This window comes from Aspergillus sclerotioniger (assembly GCF_003184525.1).
Source record: "Aspergillus sclerotioniger CBS 115572 chromosome Unknown BO94scaffold_16, whole genome shotgun sequence".
Taxonomy (NCBI): domain Eukaryota; kingdom Fungi; phylum Ascomycota; class Eurotiomycetes; order Eurotiales; family Aspergillaceae; genus Aspergillus; species Aspergillus sclerotioniger.
Window position 1 is genome coordinate 571,410 of NW_020291006.1, and position 21,818 is coordinate 593,227.

General features: G+C 50.5%; 9 protein-coding genes across 9 annotated transcripts; 5 read left to right on the plus strand and 4 right to left on the minus strand.

Annotated features, from left to right (window-relative positions):
- Positions 1-51: 51 nt before the first annotated feature.
- On the minus strand, positions 52-2,093 carry BO94DRAFT_518307 (MDR family MFS transporter; the record flags this gene model as incomplete). Its single annotated transcript, XM_025610028.1, has 5 exons — positions 52-925; positions 980-1,160; positions 1,216-1,554; positions 1,605-1,886; positions 1,938-2,093. The coding sequence occupies 5 exons, from the start codon at positions 2,091-2,093 to the stop codon at positions 225-227; spliced, it is 1,659 nt and encodes a 552-aa protein (XP_025466833.1). The 3' UTR covers positions 52-224.
- A 541-nt stretch (positions 2,094-2,634) lies between these two features.
- BO94DRAFT_586376 (Zn(II)2Cys6 transcription factor) lies at positions 2,635-5,085 on the minus strand (the record flags this gene model as incomplete). The annotated part of the gene is made up of 6 exons (XM_025615759.1): positions 2,635-4,089; positions 4,142-4,173; positions 4,226-4,454; positions 4,502-4,596; positions 4,650-4,873; positions 4,973-5,085. The coding sequence occupies 6 exons, from the start codon at positions 5,083-5,085 to the stop codon at positions 2,635-2,637; spliced, it is 2,148 nt and encodes a 715-aa protein (XP_025466834.1).
- Positions 5,086-6,023: 938 nt separating this feature from the next.
- On the plus strand, positions 6,024-7,207 carry BO94DRAFT_566542 (F-box protein; the record flags this gene model as incomplete). The annotated part of the gene is given in 3 exon segments (XM_025614563.1): positions 6,024-6,792; positions 6,812-6,833; positions 6,873-7,207. 3 exon segments carry the CDS (start codon positions 6,142-6,144, stop codon positions 7,205-7,207), a joined length of 1,008 nt encoding a protein of 335 aa, XP_025466835.1. The 5' UTR covers positions 6,024-6,141.
- Positions 7,208-9,267: 2,060 nt separating this feature from the next.
- On the plus strand, positions 9,268-10,292 carry BO94DRAFT_597969 (uncharacterized protein; the record flags this gene model as incomplete). Its single annotated transcript, XM_025616280.1, has 3 exons — positions 9,268-9,642; positions 9,714-9,950; positions 10,001-10,292. 3 exons carry the CDS (start codon positions 9,268-9,270, stop codon positions 10,184-10,186), a joined length of 798 nt encoding a protein of 265 aa, XP_025466836.1. The 3' UTR covers positions 10,187-10,292.
- Positions 10,293-10,852: 560 nt separating this feature from the next.
- On the minus strand, positions 10,853-11,836 carry BO94DRAFT_597978 (uncharacterized protein; the record flags this gene model as incomplete). The annotated part of the gene is made up of 4 exons (XM_025616281.1): positions 10,853-11,181; positions 11,237-11,341; positions 11,395-11,440; positions 11,501-11,836. Coding segments are annotated over 4 exons (816 nt in total), but the record flags the coding sequence as incomplete, so codon positions are not given.
- A 670-nt stretch (positions 11,837-12,506) lies between these two features.
- Positions 12,507-13,966, plus strand: BO94DRAFT_586379 (SDR family oxidoreductase; the record flags this gene model as incomplete). The annotated part of the gene is made up of 5 exons (XM_025615760.1): positions 12,507-12,792; positions 12,860-12,978; positions 13,050-13,124; positions 13,167-13,239; positions 13,299-13,966. 5 exons carry the CDS (start codon positions 12,507-12,509, stop codon positions 13,964-13,966), a joined length of 1,221 nt encoding a protein of 406 aa, XP_025466838.1.
- Positions 13,967-14,243: 277 nt separating this feature from the next.
- Positions 14,244-17,187, minus strand: BO94DRAFT_535958 (mitochondrial elongation factor MEF2). Its single transcript, XM_025611906.1, has one exon. The coding sequence runs from the start codon at positions 16,974-16,976 to the stop codon at positions 14,322-14,324; it is 2,655 nt and encodes an 884-aa protein (XP_025466839.1). The 5' UTR covers positions 16,977-17,187; the 3' UTR covers positions 14,244-14,321.
- Positions 17,188-17,362: 175 nt separating this feature from the next.
- BO94DRAFT_98233 (retromer subunit VPS17) lies at positions 17,363-19,651 on the plus strand. The gene is made up of 4 exons (XM_025617774.1): positions 17,363-17,470; positions 17,550-18,041; positions 18,097-18,550; positions 18,609-19,651. Exons 2-4 carry the CDS (start codon positions 17,580-17,582, stop codon positions 19,478-19,480), a joined length of 1,788 nt encoding a protein of 595 aa, XP_025466840.1. The 5' UTR covers positions 17,363-17,470; positions 17,550-17,579; the 3' UTR covers positions 19,481-19,651.
- A 621-nt stretch (positions 19,652-20,272) lies between these two features.
- On the plus strand, positions 20,273-21,535 carry BO94DRAFT_98235 (putative nucleoside-diphosphate-sugar epimerase). Its single transcript, XM_025617775.1, has 3 exons — positions 20,273-20,386; positions 20,454-20,659; positions 20,725-21,535. Exons 1-3 carry the CDS (start codon positions 20,364-20,366, stop codon positions 21,522-21,524), a joined length of 1,029 nt encoding a protein of 342 aa, XP_025466841.1. The 5' UTR covers positions 20,273-20,363; the 3' UTR covers positions 21,525-21,535.
- Positions 21,536-21,818: the final 283 nt, after the last annotated feature.

The window sequence follows — 21,818 nt, forward strand, 5'->3', positions numbered from 1 at the left end:
AGGCAAAAGGGAAAGAAAGAATGGAACGCAGGAATGACGGCGATCTCTTATCGCCCCGGCAAGTTTTCCGTTTGACTCATACGCCATCATGGCCCAATCAGATTCTCCGCAAAGTCGGGGAGGGCGGCATCGGCCCCCCGGAAATAGGTTCCACCGAGTCTCCGCCCCCGGTCCCGCTCTGATCGAATGTGCACTTTCTATTAAGCTACTACTAGCTAGTGACCTCATTGCTCCATACGCTCAAGTTGGACTTCACCGGCAGTTTCGCTAGTCGATTTTTTGTTTCCGTCTTGTTTCTTGACGTTGCGCCACTCCATGCCAATGCTGCCGATGACAGACAGACAGGCAAAGACAAGGCCAATCACAAAACACAAGCGCAGCGAGGCATCATAAGCCTCCAGAACAGCAGTGTGGTCCTGGGGCGGAATAATCCTGAAAAGGCCAGTAATACCAGCGCGTTTAATAGTTTCGGGTGTGATGTTGATGCCAGAAAGGCGGGCAAGACGGATAGCCAGATGTTGGTCGAGAACGTTCTGGCCGACCGACACGAATATGGCACCGAAGAGAGTTTGGCCAAAAAGCATCAGGGAAGCCCCAATGGCCACTTCTTCGCGGGGGAGTACCGTCTGCGCAGCCATGGTGGGCGCCTGGAAGCAACAGCCCAAGCCAAGACCGTATATGATCTGATACCCGATCCATTGGCCAGTGGTGCTGTTAACTTGGAGGATAGTGAGAAGCCCTGCCCCAATCGATACAATGCATGTGCCGGCGACCAGGAAGGGCGTGTAGTAACCGGCTTGAGTCGTTCCCACCCCGCTAATAATAGACGAAACAACCATGGCAATCACCAGGGGGAGCAGGTGAATGCCGCTCTTAACGGCGGAGTTACCCTTGACGGACTGAAACCAGATCGGAAGATAGTAGACTAGCAATTTCAATTAGCACGAGTCTCTCTTTCATATGGTAGGTGGCAACTTACTAAACATTGTCATGTGCACCCCAACCGCGCAGGTCACCCAGAAGCCAGCAAGAATGCTTCGTTGAATGAAAATATGTGGTGGCACCGTGGCTGTTCTAGGTCTCCAGATCTGAACGAAGATAAATACGATCAACATGATGAAAGCGACTGTAAGTAAGGCAATGATACGCCCATTCCTCCACTGTTATATGGTCAGCCTCGAGCAGCTAACCGTAGCAGGAAACTGAAAAACTTACACTGTACGTGAAACCACCCCATTCCAGAGCCAAACAGAGGCAGACAACCCCTGGGAGGAGAGCAACCACCCCTTCTATGTTGAGCTGCGCCAATCTGTGTTTCCACGTCGAGGCATCCTTGGACGAGGCACCAGGGACCTGTAACAGGATAAAGACGAATAGGAGGACCACGCCTCCAAAAGGAAGATTGATGTAAAAGCACCATCTCCAAGAAATGTTTGAAGTGAACGCGCCGCCAATAAGCGGGCCGATTATGGAAGAGATGCCATAAATCGCACCAAATAAGCCCTGGTACTTGGGTCGCTTCGCAAGTGGGACAGCATAAATTATGAGGACTAGCTGGAATGAAGATGAGCAGATTAACGGGATATAAGCGGGATTGGACGCACAATGCCTTCTTGGACCCCGGCGGCCCCCAATCCGGCAATGGCCCTACCTATGATAAAGGCAACCGAGTTGGGTGCTGCGCCGCAGATGGCAGAACCGATCTCAAACAGAACAACAGAGGCGAGAAAGACCGCTTTGACGCTGACGAAGGTGTATATTTTTCCAGAGACGAGTAGAAAGGCGCAGTTGGTGAGCATGTAGGCCGTTCCATACCAACCAACCTCGTTTGACGCGTGGAATTCATCGGTGATGGATGGTGTGGCAGTTGAGACGATGAGTTTGTCCTATAACGCTCCTGGTCAGCACATTGCAAGGTGTATGGACCTTGGACTGACCAAGGCAACTAGGAACATGGCAATGTAGAGGGAGGTCATCAGCAGCCCGAGCCTAAGACCTGAGGGGTACTCGTGCTCATCGGAAGGCTCTGGTGGAACTTTTGAGATATCTCCCTTCTCATGGCCCTGCAGATGATCTAAGCTGGAAGAATCCATTGTGCAACTTGTTTGACTGAGTTGAGTCGAAGCTTTTGTTGTAGCAGCTCACTGTCGCTGCTGATTGTTGAAGCGGCATGGTTGCAACGCGGATACCCCTACCTTAAGAACGCAAGCACTTTGATGGCCTCCGTCACGGAGGGTGGTTGGCGATAGCATAGTAGGAATGGTCTCGGGTGTCATGATATCCACCTCACCGTCCGACTGTCCGTCTCCCGACCCTCCGCGATCTAGCCCGTGACACCCCGTGGTACCTATGAATACAGATTCCTCCATTCATTCAGTACATCCATCGAATTGATTATCGGTCTCCTTGTAGATAACTGACAAATGATTAGTCTTTAACAAGCATGACACCTGAAATGATTTGGTGGGCCAATCCAACGTCGCTGCTTATGCAGCACCAAGTGTCGCGATCGGTGACACTCCGGCATCACAATAATAGTTGTTTTAGAATAGCCATTCCCAGGAGTAATATCTGGACGAATGCTGCATGGAAGTCATAGAGCCCAACCATCGCCCTTCCAGGCACCCGGTGCACTTAAGGCATCCCCGCCCAATTCCCCTCTATGGGCTCGGCTATGTAATCGTCCCACAAGTTTCCGAATGCCGTCACATCAGGATCAACTGCAGCGAAGGGGGGGTTGATCATCATATTTTGTTCAGAGTCTAGATCAAGAGGATAGCCCGATGCAGTCCCCGGCATTTCTTCAAAGAACCCTGTCGGGTGAACAGTAGTAGAAGAGTACTCGTGCATTGGTGCATTACTCCCACCGTCTGAAGTGATCAGAGTTGGCGAGCTTGACTTGTTCAAATTCAGCTTGAGCACGGACGCGATGGCCGTTGCTGCTCTGCGCGCCTCTACAGACCGGTCGGAATCCTGTTCCCAAAGACCTTTTGCAATGATCAATGCCTCTAAGATTTCATCCCGTCGATGGAGAGCGTCGGAATCGGCCAGACCATTTAGACCCTCGTGAGAGCGACTCAAAGCAAAACATAGCATCATCGTGGTTTGCAGAAACTCATGGTTAAGGGACGAGGCTACCCGCCAGCGAACACTGAACATGATACCTCCTGGTTGAGCCTCTTCGTTCAATCTTCGCTGATGTTCTAAGATTGACAAGGCGGCGTTGATGCATAGTTTGGTGGATTTTGTGGTTTCTTCCCCTACTGAGACTTTCATAAAGCTTCTTCGATACAGGAGATAGACAGCCTTGTTGATGAGAATGTCAAGAAACATTCGGTGCAGGATCGTAGCAGGGCTATCCCCAATCCATATATCTGTCGACCGATACCTTGACTGCTCAGGGATAGCGTCAATCGCCTTCTCAAGTTTGGCACTCAGCGCAGCAATGGTGGTGGATGATGGCGGTCCTGCTTCGGTCGCGTCATAAGTCTCCGCGGCTACCTTGATAATGCTCTGTCTTTGGATAATGTGCGAAAGCGGAGTAGGATCTGTTAATGGCCGCTCAGGTGGTACTTCCTCATGCCCAAAGTTCAGGTCATCGTCGAACAAATTTGCAGGCGGGCGTGCATCACACTGGGAGTCTTTGATGATCCGGGGCAGACCGACCTGAGTGCTTGTGAAGAAATCCATATGATACAATATGATCCAAAGCCGCCGTCGGAATTCCGCCTCCAATGGTCTAATATTGGACCAGTGCGATGGATCACGGTGCAGCCCCACGCGCAATGCGAGCCGAATGATTACACCAATTAAAACCCAGTTACCGATATCTGTATTAAGATTCATGCTTTGGTCAATGGCAAAATGTAAGGTCAGCACTTCGATGGTGTATTGGGTTGGCCGCATATAGTTTCCGGCGACCAAGCAGTGAATGGTAAGAGTTCGATATGTCTCTAGAGCTTCTTGCGTTTCTGCAGCATATATGCCAATATTATGCTGCTGGAGGAACACGGAAGTGCACATCACGCTGAACAGGAGCCCTACCCACATGATGGGCGCAGTCGGAGGATTATCCCAGAATTCAGAGTACTATATGCAGAGATGAGCATAGGAAGAAGCAGTGGTCAAGGAAATACCTCACCTCTGCGAGAAATTTTCCCCGATGAAGAATACCTGACCCGCGTTAGCAAGAAGACTCCAATCATGAACTCATTATAGAGCGTACATGAAGCAAAGTCAAAGGCATTGAAGAAGTGGGAGACATGCCTATCAACTACCTTGCGTGGGGGTATCATGGCGAGTATCTGCTCCTTCGGAAGAGAGGGGTGGTTTAAGAGAAGTGATATCCTGGTGGCTGGAGGCTCGGTGACTAAATCAACATCGACTGTAGTTGATTCTCGACTTCTGATGGCCTCTGGGTGGTCACTGGACAGCTCTTCTTTGAGGGATTGGATCTAAAAAGGTTACTGAATAATAATTTGAGATTGAAAATGCAACTTACATCCTCTAAGATGGTGACCCAGTGAGTGCTGCCACTATAGATGGCATGGCTATCGGTGAGAGTCAGTTTTCCTACAGTGTCCGCTACATGACCATCTAGAAGAGCAGGGCGTGGTTCAAAGAAAATCCGGATAAGGGTGCTAGATTACTGGACGTCTGGTCAGAAGCCTGTTCCATAGCCCTCATTTGATCCCTCATCTGGGTTACGAGTTTCTCAAGACGGACAACTCTCTGGCGGGCCTCTTGGCTCCTGGCATGTGGTCTGTAGTCAACAGCATCTTTGCGCTCCTGCTCCGAGGAGCTGTATGTGCATTCTTCCGGCTTGCCACGTTTCAAGCAAGAGCTACAAGGTGATTGTCTGTCGCAACGCAGCCTGAAAGTGTCAGCATACCGGACTTGACTTTGAGTGAGCACGTAATAGACCACTTACTGCGTACTCTGCAGAAAGAACAGCTCAACACGGGCTTATCACGTCTCCTGCTGTTGACTGCTGGATGTGCGATCATCTTGTACGGTATACTCCACCAAGGTGGGGAGCCGTGTTATGGGGGGAGGGGCAGTTGGCCAGTTGATGTTGGTGTGCATGGAAAGAGAAGAGAAGCACGTAATAATAAATATAACAAAATGAAATGGGAAGATGACGGTAAGTACCTAGGAAACTACACCACGTTTCGAAGGTGATGTTAAGTGGTGGGCAGTGGTACTTGTCGCCTATCATCCAGCGGAGGATCGAAGAGTGATATGGAAGGGCTAACCCTCTAAGGTTAGTCCAGGTGGCAGGTGGGTTGTTTGTTTGGCATGTTTGATGATTCTAGAGAGGTATCTAGAGGAGAGCAACCTTCTGATAATCAGCAATGGACGCCGAATTTGGAGATAGTACAAGTCTTAATATGATTTACCATCGCCACAGGCCGACTTGACACCGTCTAATCACGTCGATTAACATAATAACACCCTTTCCTTAGCTAATCTACACCAGCCACCTTGTGCCACAGATGGTAGACGCGCTTTAACTGCCGAGGATAGGATGTTGAATATTTGAAGAAGAGCCTTTAAGCCAGTCTATTTGTTAATAAAATTACTAATCGACAAGGACCCCCACGATATTGATAGCTGAGAGGTCATATACTGAAAGTAATCATTTATGGGCGCGAAGGAGATACAGCAGATGTACATAGTTCATAGTTGCCCTTTCGGCTTAGCCGCCGGGCGTTAATGGAATGTGTGTGTGTTATGATTGGCTTTCCACACCCCCCCCCCCCCCCCCCACCGGTTCAATGTCGACATAGGTAACTTATGAAGATTTAGTCTGACATGGTAATGAACGTCTAGGGGACCATAAATTCCAAGGCCCGTAGGCAGTTGAGGCTCGTCATTCGCGACTTTTGGTTGGCGAATGGAGATTCGTTTCGAGGTTATTCTCGTTTGTCGGACCTGGAAGATCATTGTTCCGTAGGTCACGTACTCGAAGCCACCATATGCTGTTCATGGCCAGCCCTTGGATAGTCTTGCCTGAAATCGACAATCGCTCATCAAAACAGCTTTATCCACCTACAGGAAGTCTCAAGACTCGATATTTTACTACGTTCTTCTATATTGGGTAATTACGAATATATACTACGTGCCAACCAGCGTTCTGGAATGGATTTAGGCGAGGCAACAACGCGTTCTTCTGAAGCTGATGATGTGCTGATATCGAATATAATCCGTACCGCATCTTATCATCGATGTGACTTTGACTTAGCGGTCATCAGGACAAATCCTGAGGATCATAGGCCGGTACGCACCTCGCTGGTTGAAGATATCCATATTACGTATTCATGTTTGGGAAAACTTGAAATCTTGCCGCTTGAGATTGTTCACCAGATATGCCTTCTCCTTGACATATGGTCTTTGTTTCGATTTCGCCAAGTCAATCGCCGTGCCCGACAGGCCGTCAGTGCCATTAATTCTTACAAAGTGGTTGTCAGCCATGCTCTTGAGGCGCTGTGTATCACTTTAAGGACCAATATCGCGACATGGTTTCTACTCTCAGACTTATTCGATGTTCTATGTACCATGAATTGTCACTTCTGTGGTGCCTTTGGCGGTTTTATCTTTCTTCTGTCATTTAGAAGGTGCTGTTTCTCCTGCATTCGGGCAGATGCTCTTCCTTGCGTCTTGGCTCTCTCCGATGTTAAGCACCGCATCAAGCGGCGTTCGGGACGCGTTTGCAGTATGATGCCTACAGTGAGGACTTTACCTGGGATATACTCAATGGCTGAGACGGTACGAAAAAGAAGGACTGAAATCGTACTAAGCGATCGATCAGCGCGCTCTACCTGAACGACGGGGTCGATGAGACGCGAGTTAAACGCTCAAAAAAAAAACAGTACTACTTCCTTATATGGTAACCACATCCCTACCTTATTTCGATCATAAGAGAGGCGTCGTTCAGAGAGGTATCTCCTGTAGTGGCTGCCAGGTCGCTTTGGAGAAAGCTCTGAGGTCTTCAAGGGTCGAATCCGGAGCCTGTGCGATGAGAGACAAAGTATACTCACATAACGAGTTTTTACATCACTTAAAAGCCTGCCAAGAGGCTCAGAACCTATGGAAGTCGCGCAGAAGGGGTTATGATAACGCTAATTTCTCTGAGTTCATTAGACGTGGAGGCTACTTTAAGAGAAGAGATGTAATCATGTCTTTCAATAGTAAAGAATATGCATAATGTATATGGCACCTTAACAGGGTGATTAATTCGTCTTGATTGACCTTCTGATCCAGCAGGTCAGGTGAAATCTGTCTAGTGTTGTTTTATGCAGAATAGATACGTTTCACCCGAATATATTAATTCTATTTCGTCGACTCTTAAAGGCACCCTGTGATTGGAGTAACCACGGGTCACCCCGAAACCCGTCAAGGACCCAAGTGTTGAGTACTATCACGGTGGCTGAAGCTTACTTATGACAGGGATTGGGAACAGATATATATATGTGCTATCTCACCCATGTAAAAGACAACTCTCCTCAATGTTAAGTCAAGTGAAACTAGAATCAGTCTATTCTCACTTTAACATCAAGACCTCATATATTACAGAAATCCAAATGTTGGTTATTTCAAGAGGTATCTTCATGTAATTGGTGCATGTAATACTATGATTTATTTTTTGGGTTGGTTTTGAGACCCAACATGCAGGAGAGCGCCCAAATGGTTGGATGGATCATGAATGATACCGATGGAAGTCATATTGATAAACTGTTAGTCTCTTCCCCTCCATCGCCTACAACTATCCATGACCCTGACAGCCAGTCACTTGCAGGCGAATCCATGTTTCTCAGTGTCCGCATGAGATAATCATAACCTTTGCTGAATACAATAATGATTACCTTGCATATCTCAAGACTGCAGGCTGAAACTACAGCACCTGAGGATACAGCGTCTGAGAATAGAACATCCCCCCCATTTTGTGCCTCATTCAGTGTCAGAATCCGATCTTAGTGCGCTTTAAGACATGATCCCACCTACGCCACGAGTTTACTAACTTGGCTATCTGGCAAATGACTAGGATACAAGGCTCAGTAGCCTGCAAGGTGCACATTTATAAGCTTGCTTAGGTATAACTGCGGAGGTGAGTCATGTGAGGTTTCCAATCCTCACATTCAGGGTCATTTATCTAAATAGTTGTGAATCATAAAGCTGTATATAAGGCCTTAGACAAGGCGTTTGATAGAATCTTAGTAATAATTGAGTCGATTTTATAAGACTGTACATGAAGTCTTAAACAGGGCTTTAGATAAGCTAAGGTCTTATTCAGGACGTTATTTAGGAACTTTGTAAATATTTTCAATATCTTATATCCAATGTCTCAAATAGTATTCTAAATAGGGCTTCAGGTAGTGTGATAGGATCTACTTGTCAAGGTACTAGAAAGTTTCTCAACTGGATAAGAAAGAAGTCTTAAAACCTGTAGGATTAGTATAATAATGACAATATAGCCTATGTTCACGATGATAGACTGATTCTTGAGGAATCAGTAATAGAGCATGATATCTCTACTATATTAGGGCTAACGATAAAAGTAGGGCGCAGTTCTATATCTCAGACAAAAGTCTAATTTGGGCAATGTGACATTTTATTCTGCATGACCTCAACACGGGCTTATCACGTCTCCTGCTGCTGGCTGCTGGGTGTGCGATCATTTTGTACGGTATACTGCAGACCGTCAAGGTGGGGTGCTTAGGTGGATTAGCTAGTTGATGTTTTTTATGCATGAAAAGAGAAGTACATGAGAGTATGCGTAACAATAGGGGAGGTGGTGGTAAGTACACAGAGCAGGAAATCGTACCACTTTTCGAAGCTGATGTTAGATGCTGTGTCGATTATCCATCCAGCGGAGGACCGAAGAGTGAAGACAGCATACACAAGGGCTAACTGGCATGTCTGGCGACTCGATTCTTCCCCACTATCCAGAGGAGACCAACGGCTTTATGACTCCACAAGTCTTGTTTTCGGTGGATACGCAACCTGTCATGGCCGTATACAGGCGCCGACCCCGCAGAGGAAGGATCTCATCACAACCTACCTACCGGAGTCGTCCATTGGCTGATGATCTGGGTGTTGGGTGACCGCCTTGGCGGCAAAACATGAGACGCTCCACCGCCTCGGCGCGTCACTTTCGGTTCCCCATTTACTTACTCCGTACGGTACCACCTTGATCGGGGTATAACATAAGGCAGGTCCGCTTCCTCTCTCTTTTTCTCATGCTCCAAATCCCGCCTCATCGTAATCATGCCTGTTACTGAGTCCCCCAAACGCCAGGAGCTCCGGGCGGTGCTGCGTGCAGTCACGAACCATGTTGCAAGTCTCGAGGCGCATGAATACGACTCGAATCAACTGGAGAAGCACAAGATCCAACTTCTGCCCATGGATCTCAACGATTCCAAACCCACCTTCTTTACCCCATGTCTTTCATCCCTGCTGCTGAATCCGGACGAGGACTATGAACAGGAAAGGCCGCCCGGGTATTATGACTTTGATTCCATTGATCCGATTTCCCGAAGACCAATCGACTGTGCGCGCAATATGATCAATTATTTTTCCTATTATGTTTTTGCCTGCGCTTGTCATAGCAAGGACAAAATCCTCGATCGGGTGTGGTCGGGCGTAAGCTAACCAACCAACCATCTAACCCTTCAATCCTCCCCTTCCCCTCCATGACTTGACCTCTCACAAAGAAAAACAGTATTGGCGACGTGCCTTTTGTAGGCCTGATCGAGTACAACTTTCCCGAGTACGCATGTTTGCATGCGATTCAAGTCAAGGAGGGTTCATACCCGCACCTCAAGGCTCTTCTTTATAACGACCTGAATGCTACGGACGGGAAAATCCTCCGAGGAGAGATCATGATTGCTCTGCGCCTTATAATCGCGCAAATGAGACGATCTCGCTTCCTCCAACATATGACTACTCCGGTAATTTACTTCACCTCCGAAATATTTCAGAACTAAGTGACATTGTATAGGTCCTCCTATTCTCTTTCATGGGACCCCAGCAGGCTCGGCTGATCGAAGCATATTTCAACGGTAGCTCCTTGGTGATGCGGACGACGAGGCTTTTTGACTTGCGCAAGAAGGACGAGGAGTTGGTCAAGACTTTGGGGCAGTGGTATTTTGGGGATCCGGTGGGGGATACAAAATCTCCTTGGTAGACCTTCAGCTTTCTCTACCACTGTGATCTGTGGTTATGATGGAGGTAATGGAACTGGGTAATCGAATATGGTTTGTTTCTTGGTGTTCAGGTTGGTTGGCCGGGTGACTTGGTTTATCTTCTTGGACTTTCCTTGCTCTACTGTTTGGAAATCTTGGTGTTTATTGTCTCTTGTTTTTTGGTTTGCAACTGGTCATCTAATATACTTTTTTCTACATCTTTTGAATGGATCTGATTGGTTTAAACCGCTCACCACTTGCATTTTTCTTGCTGCTTGCTACCTCACTTTTTCCCATTATGCTATCACGTGATGCATATATTTCACACTTTTTTACACTCACTTCAGGACCTATATGGAAATCTATAGACAGTCGAACGGGGATACTACACAAGGTTTTGCCCTGAATACTACATGAAGTGTATGTGAATCCCAACATGTACCCTTTTTGCATTCGATTTAGGGCTTGTATAAGGCTGTACCTAAGCCTTTTTACTAAGACGGTTTTCGAGAACAACTGGTTAATTCATATGATATTACTAGGCCTAAGCTGCACCGGAGGCGATGGTTAGAATGAATTCAGGAGCTCTATAGTTGGCTTCGAAACGATAAATTAGGGCGCATTTCTATATCTTAGATAGAACTGTAACTTGGCAATGTGACATTTTATTATGCATGACGAGGATTGATCCTGCCATCTGCATCCACATTCGCTTCTGTATCCACATTCGCTTCTGCATCCGCATCTGTGACCTCCCAATGGATATCGGTCTTGAGCATGATGCCTTCGTTGTCGTTTAGTGCATCCTGGCTTTCACCTAGCCGACTTTCACTCAGGCGAGGGCGAGACGCTGCACGGAATGGCACACTAAATCTCTTCGAGTTGCTCTGTCCGGGGTAGGCACTTTGAGATTTCTGTGCATAGGAGGAGTCCAGGAATTGAGGGAGATAGCGCTTTGCGAAGACATAGAGGGATGGCGTGGAGCCACAAAACACAGCTACGGGAGTTATCTATTAGCAATGTGCAGGGTACAGGGGGTGAATTTTATATACCAACGTAGGCCTCGATGCCGCACCAGTTGAGCGAGGCAGCGAGAACGTAGCTCTCGTCTGGATTGTTTGCTAGCTGTAGGACAGTGTTGTACCGCACACAGGCTGCTGTTGATGTCTCAGCGATGCTTCTAGAAGGATTAAAGGGTATTGAGCCGTACCGGCTATGGATAAGAGGCCGACACTGAAGACTCCGAGAACGGCAAGCTTCTTTCGCTACGGATATGATTAGTATGCGACGGGATACTATCAGCATCATGTACTTACTAGAGAGATACGAACACGCCATAGCATCGGAATTGGGACGGACCATATCAGAATATCCATGGCAATGACAAGGACGCCGTTGACCTCGTAAAACTTCTGCTGGGACGTAGACGACATACAGTGACCGGATTTGGTGGGATCCCAGAATTTGGAGGTCGGCACACAAGACAGCGTGTCAACGAAGAAGCTCGAGATTGACACCCCTAGGACAATAAAGATGACGGTGTAAACAAGCCACTGCATGTACCGCCGTGCTTCAAGTCGTAGATAAAACCAAAGAAGGGACAGCTTGATGAAGCCTAGGCCAAGGACGTAGAGAAGGCGTGTGGCCCAGATACTCTAATTCTGGTCAGCAGAGCTATGTTTCGGTAAGCACAACTACTTTTGATTTTTGCCAGCCAGCTGAGACACAACGAGTTAAAGGCAGACCGAGTCTGTTCCAACTTCCTTTCAACCAAGTGGGGCAAAGGAACGGCCTGGATTTGAAATGCTGGTGGGTGGATATAAGGACCATCATGACCAGCCACCCCCTAAAGATGGGGAACCAGGAGCCACATGCACATACCTACACGTTCATCTACATCTGCGGGCCGGGCCGAACGGGCAAATTAAGCCATTCCGCTGTCCTGTCAAAATGCTTGGAACTTGCGGTCAAAATGGGCCCGTCACGTTTAGTTCCCCAAGCTATCCCCACTAACAGCCGCCGTCTCGCACTAGACATATCGTATTCTTGCGTCGTTTACGTACATATATAATACAGGCCTATAGTCTCGGCTCACCTTCTTCCAAAAGAAGGGGTTACCCGCTGGCTGAACTATGGTGACATGGCGGACCCATAGGACACCCTCTAGGCTTTGATCTAATCAACGATTGAGGGCCCTGCTAGGCCTCTTGGTGAAACCAAGCCGCCATTCTATAAGGACTGGAGGGCGAGCCGGCTCGAGGGATGTAACCCCCCCTCCTTTCTCGGATTCCATCTTTGCCACCTCTGGAACAGTGAGTCGCAATGGGCAGCATCACGAGGGATAAAGTCGCTTTGGTTTTTGGTGCCAGTGGGATCTTCGGCTGGGCTGTGACTAGGAGCCTGCTGGAGTATCCAACTCCTAGTACTTTTTCTCGGGTGGTCGGCCTGACTCATCGGCCCCAAACAAGAGATGAATTAGGCCTCCCCGACGATCCGAGGCTGGAGGTGTACTCCGGGATCAACTTACGGGCAGACCTCGATGAGGTAATGAACCAGATGCACAAGGCGGTTCCACAGCTGGACCAGGTCACCCATGTATACTATCTCGGTGAGATATCTGTTGTTTCTGGTAACAGGGTAGGACGGCCCTGAGAGCGTGTCTACTAACTAGACAGCGTACTCCAATGCCACCGCGTACACGGAAAATGTGATGGAGATCAAACGCATCAATGTCGCCATGACATATAACGCCGTCCATGCCAGCGATAAACTGTGCAGAAATTTGACCTTCTTCGTGCTGCAAACCGGGACCAACATATGCCTATCTCGCTAACAGTTTGTTGTTACCCAGGCTAATTGAAGCAGAACTATGGTGTCGCCGTCTTCCAACATCTCGACAAGCTCACATTCCCCACACCCCTCAAGGAAAACGCCCCGCGCGTTCCATCTCCGTACGGCGACGAGGTTTTCTACTACGGCTAGGTCGACTTGATCCGAGAGGCAGCCCAAGGGAAGAGGTGGGGATGGTGTGAGGTCCGTCCGGACGCGATTATCGGTATGCGCATGCGATCAAGCATAAACCTGTAACAAATCTGCAGATACTAACGTAGATAGGCCACGTCCCCAGCACCACGAGCATGACCACCGTCAAGCCAATCGCCCTTTACCTCTCCCTGTACCGGTATGTGAACGGCCCCGGGGCCACCGTTCCATTCCCAGGCACACTGACCAACTACACCTACATATTCACGGACTCGTCCCAAGACATAATCTCGCGTGCGGAGATATACCTATCGGTAGTGAAGCCAGAGGAGGCAAACGGGGAGGCGTTCAACATTGCCGACACGGCCACTCCAAGCCGGTGGAGCGACAAGTGGCCAATCCTGACCGACTACTTCGGGCTGAAGGCTACCGGCCCAACACAGAAGGACTACGCGCCCTTCGACCAGTGGTGGAATGACCACCAGGACGACTACGACCGCATGTGCAAGGAATACGGACTGAAAAAGCGGGAGATCGGACCAGAAACCTGGATCTTTGTCTACGCATTGTTCAAGCTGTTAGACCGGAACCGGGAGTTCAGTCTGGACAAGATCCGTAACATCGGGTTCACAGAAGAACGACCGGTAGGCAAGGGCCATATCGTAGCGTTTGGTCGCCTGGCCACGGCGCAGGTGATCCCGTCTAGAGTGCAGCTCCTCTTATCCTTGCCTGATGCTAAAAGGAAAGAGGAGTATGCCCATGCCCCGTCTACTGCTGTTGAGGTTTCGAACCACTTATGAACGAAGCAAAGAACATGATAACAGCATTATCTTGTATATATTTGTATTCCATATTGACCAGCCAGGTTTAGTGCATCATGGAAATATTCAACGAGGCAGTCCTTTTGAAAATATATATTTAATCCCCTATATTCCGTCCGTCACTCGAGGGTGAATAATCGACTAGAAACAAACCCCATCAAATCACCAAGCACTCAAAAAACGAAGACCTATTTATATCGGACCAATTGAATATGTTGGTTCAGTAATACACAATTTTTATCTGTCTAAATGTGGACAAAATTTCATTTTTTATTATACAACACATCAGGAGGAGGATAGCCTAAGAGACCGAGGGAAACAGAGGGACAGGAAACTAATAGAACCCGCCTCTCAATTCTGTCACAACAGCCTTCTGTCGTGGCGAACTCATCTTCTCGAATCGATCGACGCTCATCACGAACGTACCGCGGCCGGCACTCAAGCTGCGCAGATGTTTCAGGTATCCCACCATTTCTTTGAGGGGGACCTTTGCTGTGATGGTTCTGGGTCTGTTAGCTGTGTCGGGGATGGACGCGCCGATGGAGGCTGTTTCGAATGGGTCCGGAGGGGCGTATATCTTGCTCGGGTTAATGGGTGGGAGGTCGTCGACTGGTTGTGGGGATGGGGAGAGGTCGGTGGAGGTGATGGGGATTTCTTCGTCCAGGGAGACAATGTGGCCGCCTCGAGAGGAGGAGATGTCGTGGACGACGGCTCCGAGGCTGGCTTCGTCGACGCTGATGATTACGTTCATGACGGGTTCCATGAGGGAGGTGCCTGGGCCGGAGGAGGCAAGTTCGCGGAGGGCGGTGGAGGTGGCGAGACGTGCTGCGGAGGAGAGGGCCGAGGAAGTGGTGTCGGTACCGAAGAGGTGCTCGGTTGGGTCGAAGGTGAGGGTGACGCGGGTGTTGTGCATGGGGAAGGTGAATTGAGGGCCGCGAGCAAGGGCCGCGAGGCAGCCGTTTTGGAGGGAGCTGCGGAAGGTGTGGACGTCAAGACCGGCGGGTAGCAGGGGACTTTGTTGGATGCCTTTGCGGCTGGTTTCGACTTGTAGTTCTGGGGCGAGGATGATGATTTGGTTGCCATCTTTGGTTTCGATTGACAGGGCGTCTTCAGGAAGTTGAGGTGAGTAGTCCGGGTCAAACGGTTCTACTGCTGCTGTGCAGCCGGCTTTGCCTTTGCGGCCGGCGATATCCTTGTCGAAGAATTTGCTCACAACGGGCGACTCGCCAAGTGGACATTCACGGTAGCCGATCTCAATGCGACCCATTGAGGCTTTGGCCTTGAGGTCGTTGATCAGGCGGTCTCGGGCAATTTCGAGATGGAGTTCGCCCATGCCGCTTAGTAGGGTTTGTCCGGAGTCTTCATCGACAGTGACGTGGAGACTGGGGTCTTCGCGCAGGAGCAGGGCCAGTGATTCTTGGATCTTCTTCTCCTCACTCAGACTGTGTGGTTCGATGCTGGCAAAGAAGACAGGGGGTGGGACCTGGATCGGACGTAGTTGGAGGGTGTCAAGGGGTTCTGGCGGCGTCAATTTGTTGCCTGCATAAGACACCAGTGTATCTCCAGTTCGGGCATGTTTGAGGCCAGCCACGACACCGATGTGTCCTTCTGGGATGGATTCCACCTCGATGGCTTCGTTAGCGTACATCTTTAGGAGGCGCGGTGCACGCTCGGAGACCTTGAGGTTGGTGTTGAAAATAGCGCTGTTCCGATCCAGGGATCCCGAGTACACACGCACATAAACCAGAACTCCTCGCTTTGCGTCATTGACGACCTTGAAGGCCAGGGCACAGCTCTGAAGCTTGGCGATAGGATCTTGGGATTCGGCTTGGAGGACAGACTTTTTCTTCTGCTTGCCCTTGGAGGCTGCTTTTTCGCTCTGTTTAACCAACAAATCACCGGAGAGCAGACTGCGAAGACCTCCGCTGACGTGCCCGATGCTCACTTCTGGATCCGGAGTCTCGAGGGGACTGGGAAGGAGGTTTGTCACGGCGTCGAGCAGAGGCTGGACACCAACGTTGCGGAAACTAGCTCCTGCAAAGACGGGAATAACTTTCCTACTCTGCTCTTGTAGAAGACACCGGCGCAAACTGTCTAGGATGTCGATGGGGGGAACCGCAAGGTGGTCCTCGTCATGTTCAAAAAATTTCTCGATCATGGTCTCGTCGTGCTCGCTAAGCAGCTCAACAAGTGCTATCCTTGCACGTCGGAGCTCCTGTGCAAGCTGACCTTCCTCGCTGTCCAGTTCTTGGAGGTTGAACATTTTGACCGATTTTCCATCGCCTTCCTCCCAACGCAGACCTTGCAAGTTGATCACATCGGCCACACCAACAAAACGGCCATTGCCGCCCTTGAACCACGGAATCTGGCAGACAGCGGGATACCCTGTCAGGCGGGAGCCAACCTCCCTCACTGTACGGCCAAAGGCTGCACCGTCTCTGTCCAGTTTGTTGATGTAAACGATCCTTGGAATACGATAGGTGCTTGCCTGGTGCCAGACTCGCTCCGTTTGAGCCTCGACGCCAGCTACGCCGTCCAGAATACACACTGCACCATCTAAGATGCGTAGGGACCGCATAACCTCAAAGGTGAAGTCTGCATGTCCGGGTGTATCAATTAGGTTTACTGTATGCGAAGTGGCAGACCGTGGGACCTGCGAGTCAGGCTGAGCTGCTGCATTCTGATCACCGGCCGCTTGAGGCGGCCAATGGAAGGTGATCGCAGCAGATTGGATGGTGATCCCACGAGCTCGTTCAGCGGGCAGAAAGTCAGTGACTGTGGACCCTTCGTCCACATCTCCTATCCGTCTGGTGAAGCCACTGTAGTAGAGCATGCGCTCGGTGGTGGTCGTTTTGCCGGCATCAATATGTGCGATGATGCCGATATTCCTAGTCCGATCAAGGGTATCCGCCTGCCACTTCGTCCCCGATGTTGAGAGCATCTGTATCTTGGGAAATTGCCATCTTTTGGGGCCTTGTATAATGGGCATGTTAGCACCAAATCGGCTGGCGGTTGCCTGGCAATGTTGGAGGCCAATTGGCCGCGCCGCCTGATGAGAGGCGCGCAAGAAGAGAGCCGCGACCATAAGGACGGCAATTGTCCCTGTAATGGCAGACAATGGATTGAGATGCTCTAAAGTCTAGGATCTAGCATGCATGGTCGATTGGACCGGGATTAAAAATGGTCGATGCAGAAAGGACCAGCCTCCAGATACTAGCACTAGTAGTAAGTAAAGGTGGAGGAAGAAGCTGTTGAAGCTTTTGCTTTGCGGCAGTCCAGTGACCCGGGGATGTCGATGCCTGGCCAATCAGGCCGTACAGGCACCGACGACGTAACCTCCGAAGTCCATCCCGTTCCGCCCATTCGACTGTTCCCCCCCAATTCAACGCTTTCCTCCTCTTCCTCCTCGCCCCCACGTCAAGCCGAGTCCGTTCGAGATCACGGCACATATCTCTTCTCAATCGCCTCCTGGTGTATCAATAGGTAAACGCCAATTGATCCATGATGATGGCTATTCCGGACCAAACAATGCTGATGATTGCGCGCCCGCATCGCGGTGTAGACGTGGTCCCATTTGACCAAGACAGCCACGATGGACTACTCTGCCTTATCACACGATCCGGATCATCCCGCGGGTACCTCTCCTTGGGCTTCACCTCGCCCGACTCAAACAACCTTTCCCGCTTCCGTGACTGGCGACATCCCCCCGGCCCCCTTGCCTCCTCAAGATCATTCTCCATACAATTCCGCCGCCGAGTCGCAGCCTACCGAAGGACCCGAGTCTCAGGAGAACGAAAACGACTCGCGGGATCTGTCGGAGCGCTTGCAGAGTGCCCAACTTGGTGAGGCCGGCTATGCTGGTGAGCAGCCACCATATACCACCCAGCAGCAGCCGCAGTATGGACAACAGCCTCGCTCCCAGCTCCCCGCCCGCTACCAAACAGGCCCGAGGCAGAATGCTAGACAACCAGCCCCGGTGTACAAAATCCAAGCGAAAGTTACAGGCTTAGAGAGGACGGGCAAGAAAGACCCCATTCTTCGATTCGATGTTCACGTTAGCAATATCCTGTGCTTGATCCCTCCTGCGGCTACTAACTAGAGGCGTGTAGACCAATATCCCCAAATTCAGAACGACCCAGTATCGAGACGTTCGACGTACCCATGGCGAGTTCGTCAAGCTCGCCGACCATTTGATCTCGGCTAATCCGGAAACGTTCGTTCCTGCGGTCCCTTCCCCACTAACTCCTGCCGGCGCAGGAACTGAGGAGGACGAAATCAGAGTCAAGTCTTCTCTGCAACGATGGTTGAATGTTGTGCTGAGCAATGACGTTCTCACTCACGACGATGAGGTGGTTTTGTTTGTCGAGAGCGATTTCGGTTATAGCCCTGTGGTTCGGATGAAGCAGCCCGCAACCGGGGTTCGGAGGAAGGTCTTGAAGCAGTTTGCGCCGCCCCCCGACGACACGCCTGAACTGCAAAATGCACGGCCCACTGTGAAGATGTTCTATCTAGGCACAATGGATACTAGCCACAAGGTTGACCGGGTGGTCAAGGCTCGCCGAGGTATAATCATGTCTCGGTTCACACTCAAGGACCATGGTGCTAACACTATGGCATTCAGGACTTGGTCTCGCAGAATCCGACTTTGGTGTTAAATTAGGCCAGATGCACGTGCAGGAGACACACCCCGGGCTGTCAAATGCGTACCGGAAATTAGGAAAGATCATCCAGACGGTCGGGGATTTTCACGCCGTCCAGGCGACCGCCGAGGCCACGACACTCGGAGATCCGCTAAGCTACCATTCGTCGGATGCCTTTATTGTCAAGGAGACTCTTACCAACCGTCATATCCTACTACGAGAGTTGATTCAAGCTCAGCAGGCTACGCGCAGCAAGCGTGCCGCCGCCGACCGTTTGAAAGTCAGCTCCTCTGTTCGCCCAGACAAAGTGGATGAAGCTATCAATGCTTTGGACGAGGCCCAGAGCCACGAGGACTATCTGGCAAAGAGAACTCAACGGGTAACCTCGAACTTGCTTTCGGAAAAGCAGCGTTGGTTTGCGCGGACATCTAGCGACATGCTGGCGAGCCTGCGCGAATATACCATGCGCCAGATTGAAGCCGAACGTAGAACCCTGGCTACCCTGGAAAGTGTGCGACCTGACATCCGGGCCATTGACGCTTCCGGGGGTCTCAGCCGACTGGGACGTGAATCCCACCCGGCTGCCCGGAGACCCAACCTTGGGTCCAGTCAAGGCCCCAAGGGTGATGCGTGGAGCGGAATACCTCGACGCAGTGACAGTCTCGGCCGGAGCCTGAGTGGCAGCTTTGTTGCCCCTTCACCAACTGAAGATGATGATGAGGTGAATGGCCAAGGCAATGGCAAGGGACGGCTACGTTCCGCCAGTGGTGTGAGCTCCATTGTGGAGGAAGATGACGATGATCGACTAGACGCCCGGAATGCGGCTAGTCGCCTGGCTACAAGCACCTTCTAAGTATCTGTAAATCATGGGCATGATTCTGTGCAAGATTCCCCTTTGACATCGGCTTTCTGTTACTATAAGCACTACTCGAGTTTCTCAATTCCAGCCCATCTGTTACCCACTGCGCTGGCCCATCTCTTCAGATCACTGTCATTGTTGAGGAACTATATGTTGCTCTATTCCAAGCCAACCTACCTGTAGTTTCTCAGTTACTTTGTACCCATGTTACCTACCCCAGATCCCAGGAGCGGTAGACGCAGTGTTATTATGGGTACTACTTACGAACCTAGAAATGGATCCGGTGGATGGTTGCCGCTGTCATCCCAGGATAATTGGCCAGTTGATGGGTCTAGATGCGAGCCCCGCCCATGTACGTCATGAGGGGTAGCTGTGAGGGTGCCCATCTTCGACGACAACACATCGTTGCAGTCGAACACGAGACATGTCCAAGACTCCAGAGAGGGGTCTGTATCACGCCAGATTGGATGGTCCATGCCCGAGAGCCCATCCAAGAAAGGCTGTCACTCAAGTGTGGAACCGAAAAGAAGATCCGAACCATCAATTGCCAAACCAGCTTGGATAGAAGTAGGTAGAGGGATGGATGCCCTGGCTACTTCCTACGCAGCACTTCTGGTCCCCACCCCCACTTTTGCTCCGTTCTGATTTTCTGATTGACCCTTTAACCAGAGAGGACCCATCCTCCCCCCTCTTGATTTCAAAGCACGGCGGAGGTTAAGCTGTAACTGGCATTGAAGTTCCCTTTGTTTGGAGCAAGCTATAAAAACCGAGCTCCCCTCCCCCACTTCGACTGTCACGCATCCTCAGAGATCCCTTACCCAACCCATCCCCTCCCATCTCAACGGTTGCACCGGAACATTGCCCTTAGTATCTGAAAATGGCTCCCCAGAAGGTCTTCCTGTGGGTTTCCAGTTCCCGATCACACCGAATAAAACATTTATTAATGGCTACTCCTTTCACATTCCAGCACAGGCGCAACAGGCTACATTGGTGGAGACACCTTCTACAACGTGTACCAGGCCCATCCTGATTGGCAATACTCCGTCCTGGTTCGCAACAAGGACAAGGCAGCTCAGCTTTCCACCAAATATCCCAACGTAAGGGTCGTGCATGGTGACCTTGAATCGGCCGATATCATCGAGGAAGAAGTCAAAAATGCTGACATCGTATTCCGTACGTCAACCCCGCACACATGCTTTTCCTGTACCACGGAAGTATCGCTTACTTGTCATGATTAGACTGTGCCGACTGCGATAGTGTCGCCTCTGCCGAGGCCATTGCAAAGGGCGCCACCCACCACACCCCTGAGAGGCCCCTGTGGTGGATTCACACCTCGGGCACCGGTATACTTACCGTGGAAGACTTCCGCAGCAACACGTGGGGCCTCGAACGTGCCAAGCAGCATGACGATTGGGATGGTGTGGACGAGCTCCTCAACCTTCCCGCAGACTCCTTCCACCGGAATGTTGATGAGATCGTCATCAATGCCGGGAAGCGTGCCCCCGACAGCGTCAAGATAGCCATTGTTTGCCCGCCCACAATCTATGGTCCTGGCCGCGGTCCCATCAATCAGAAGAGTGTGCAAGCATACTGGCTGGCTGCTGCCGTCTTGAAGCGCAAGAAGGGCCTTCAGGTCGGCGAGGGCAAGAACATCTGGCACCAGATCCACGTTCAGGATCTGAGCGATCTCTACCTTCTCCTGGGAGAGGCTGCTGCTGCAGGCGGCGGAAAGGCCACCTGGAACGACAAGGGCTACTATTTGGCAGAGAATGGCCCCTTCTGCTGGGGTGATATCCAGCGACAGGTGGCCCAAGTGGCCTATGAGAAGAAGCTGATCCCGTCCCCCGAGGTTGAGCCTTTGACCGATGAGCAGGTGACTGAGACCAACCAGTTCGGTCTTTATGCCTGGGGAAGCAGCTCCCGCGGCTTTTCGTACCGGGGTAAGAAGTTGCTGGGCTGGTCTCCCCGCCGGCCTAGTCTCAAGGAGCTCATCCCTGAGATTGTGGACATTGAAGCCAAGGCTTTGGGCTTGCTGTAAGCGGGGTTAATACTGTATCTAATTATGATGGATTGATGTGATGAATGCTCTTAATTAGCCGCTGTTCGAATTGTAAGCCGTAACCCATAGTGTGATAGTCCTGCTGGAAGAGAGCCACTTCCACATGAAAAACCTACTATTGTCGGCAAAACAATGCCTGAGGCGGAGTAACACCCAAAACCGCCTAGCGTGGAACCGGCGAAACTTAAGCGCGGCACCCGCCTTAGCAGCCGCCTAGACGAGGTGCCGCCGCCGCCTTTATTGTTACCCGTGCATTCAGCGATTGAGAGCCAT

What these genes read in the sequence shown, in the direction of transcription:
- BO94DRAFT_98235 (XM_025617775.1), top strand. Translation starts at nt 20,364, where the DNA reads ATGGCTCCCCAGAAGGTCTTCCT. An exon ending in GCTCCCCAGAAGGTCTTCCT is followed by an intron (nt 20,387 to 20,453) that starts GTGGGTTTCCAG and finishes TTCACATTCCAG; the next exon opens with CACAGGCGCAACAGGCTACA. An exon ending in AAATGCTGACATCGTATTCC is followed by an intron (nt 20,660 to 20,724) that starts GTACGTCAACCC and finishes TGTCATGATTAG; the next exon opens with ACTGTGCCGACTGCGATAGT.
- BO94DRAFT_535958 (XM_025611906.1), bottom strand. Translation starts at nt 16,976, where the DNA reads ATGCCCATTATACAAGGCCCCAAAAGATGGCAATTTCCCAAGATACAG.
- BO94DRAFT_98233 (XM_025617774.1), top strand. Translation starts at nt 17,580, where the DNA reads ATGGACTACTCTGCCTTATCACACGATCCGGATCATCCCGCGGGTACC. An exon ending in TTCTTCGATTCGATGTTCAC is followed by an intron (nt 18,042 to 18,096) that starts GTTAGCAATATC and finishes AGAGGCGTGTAG; the next exon opens with ACCAATATCCCCAAATTCAG. An exon ending in GGTGGTCAAGGCTCGCCGAG is followed by an intron (nt 18,551 to 18,608) that starts GTATAATCATGT and finishes TATGGCATTCAG; the next exon opens with GACTTGGTCTCGCAGAATCC.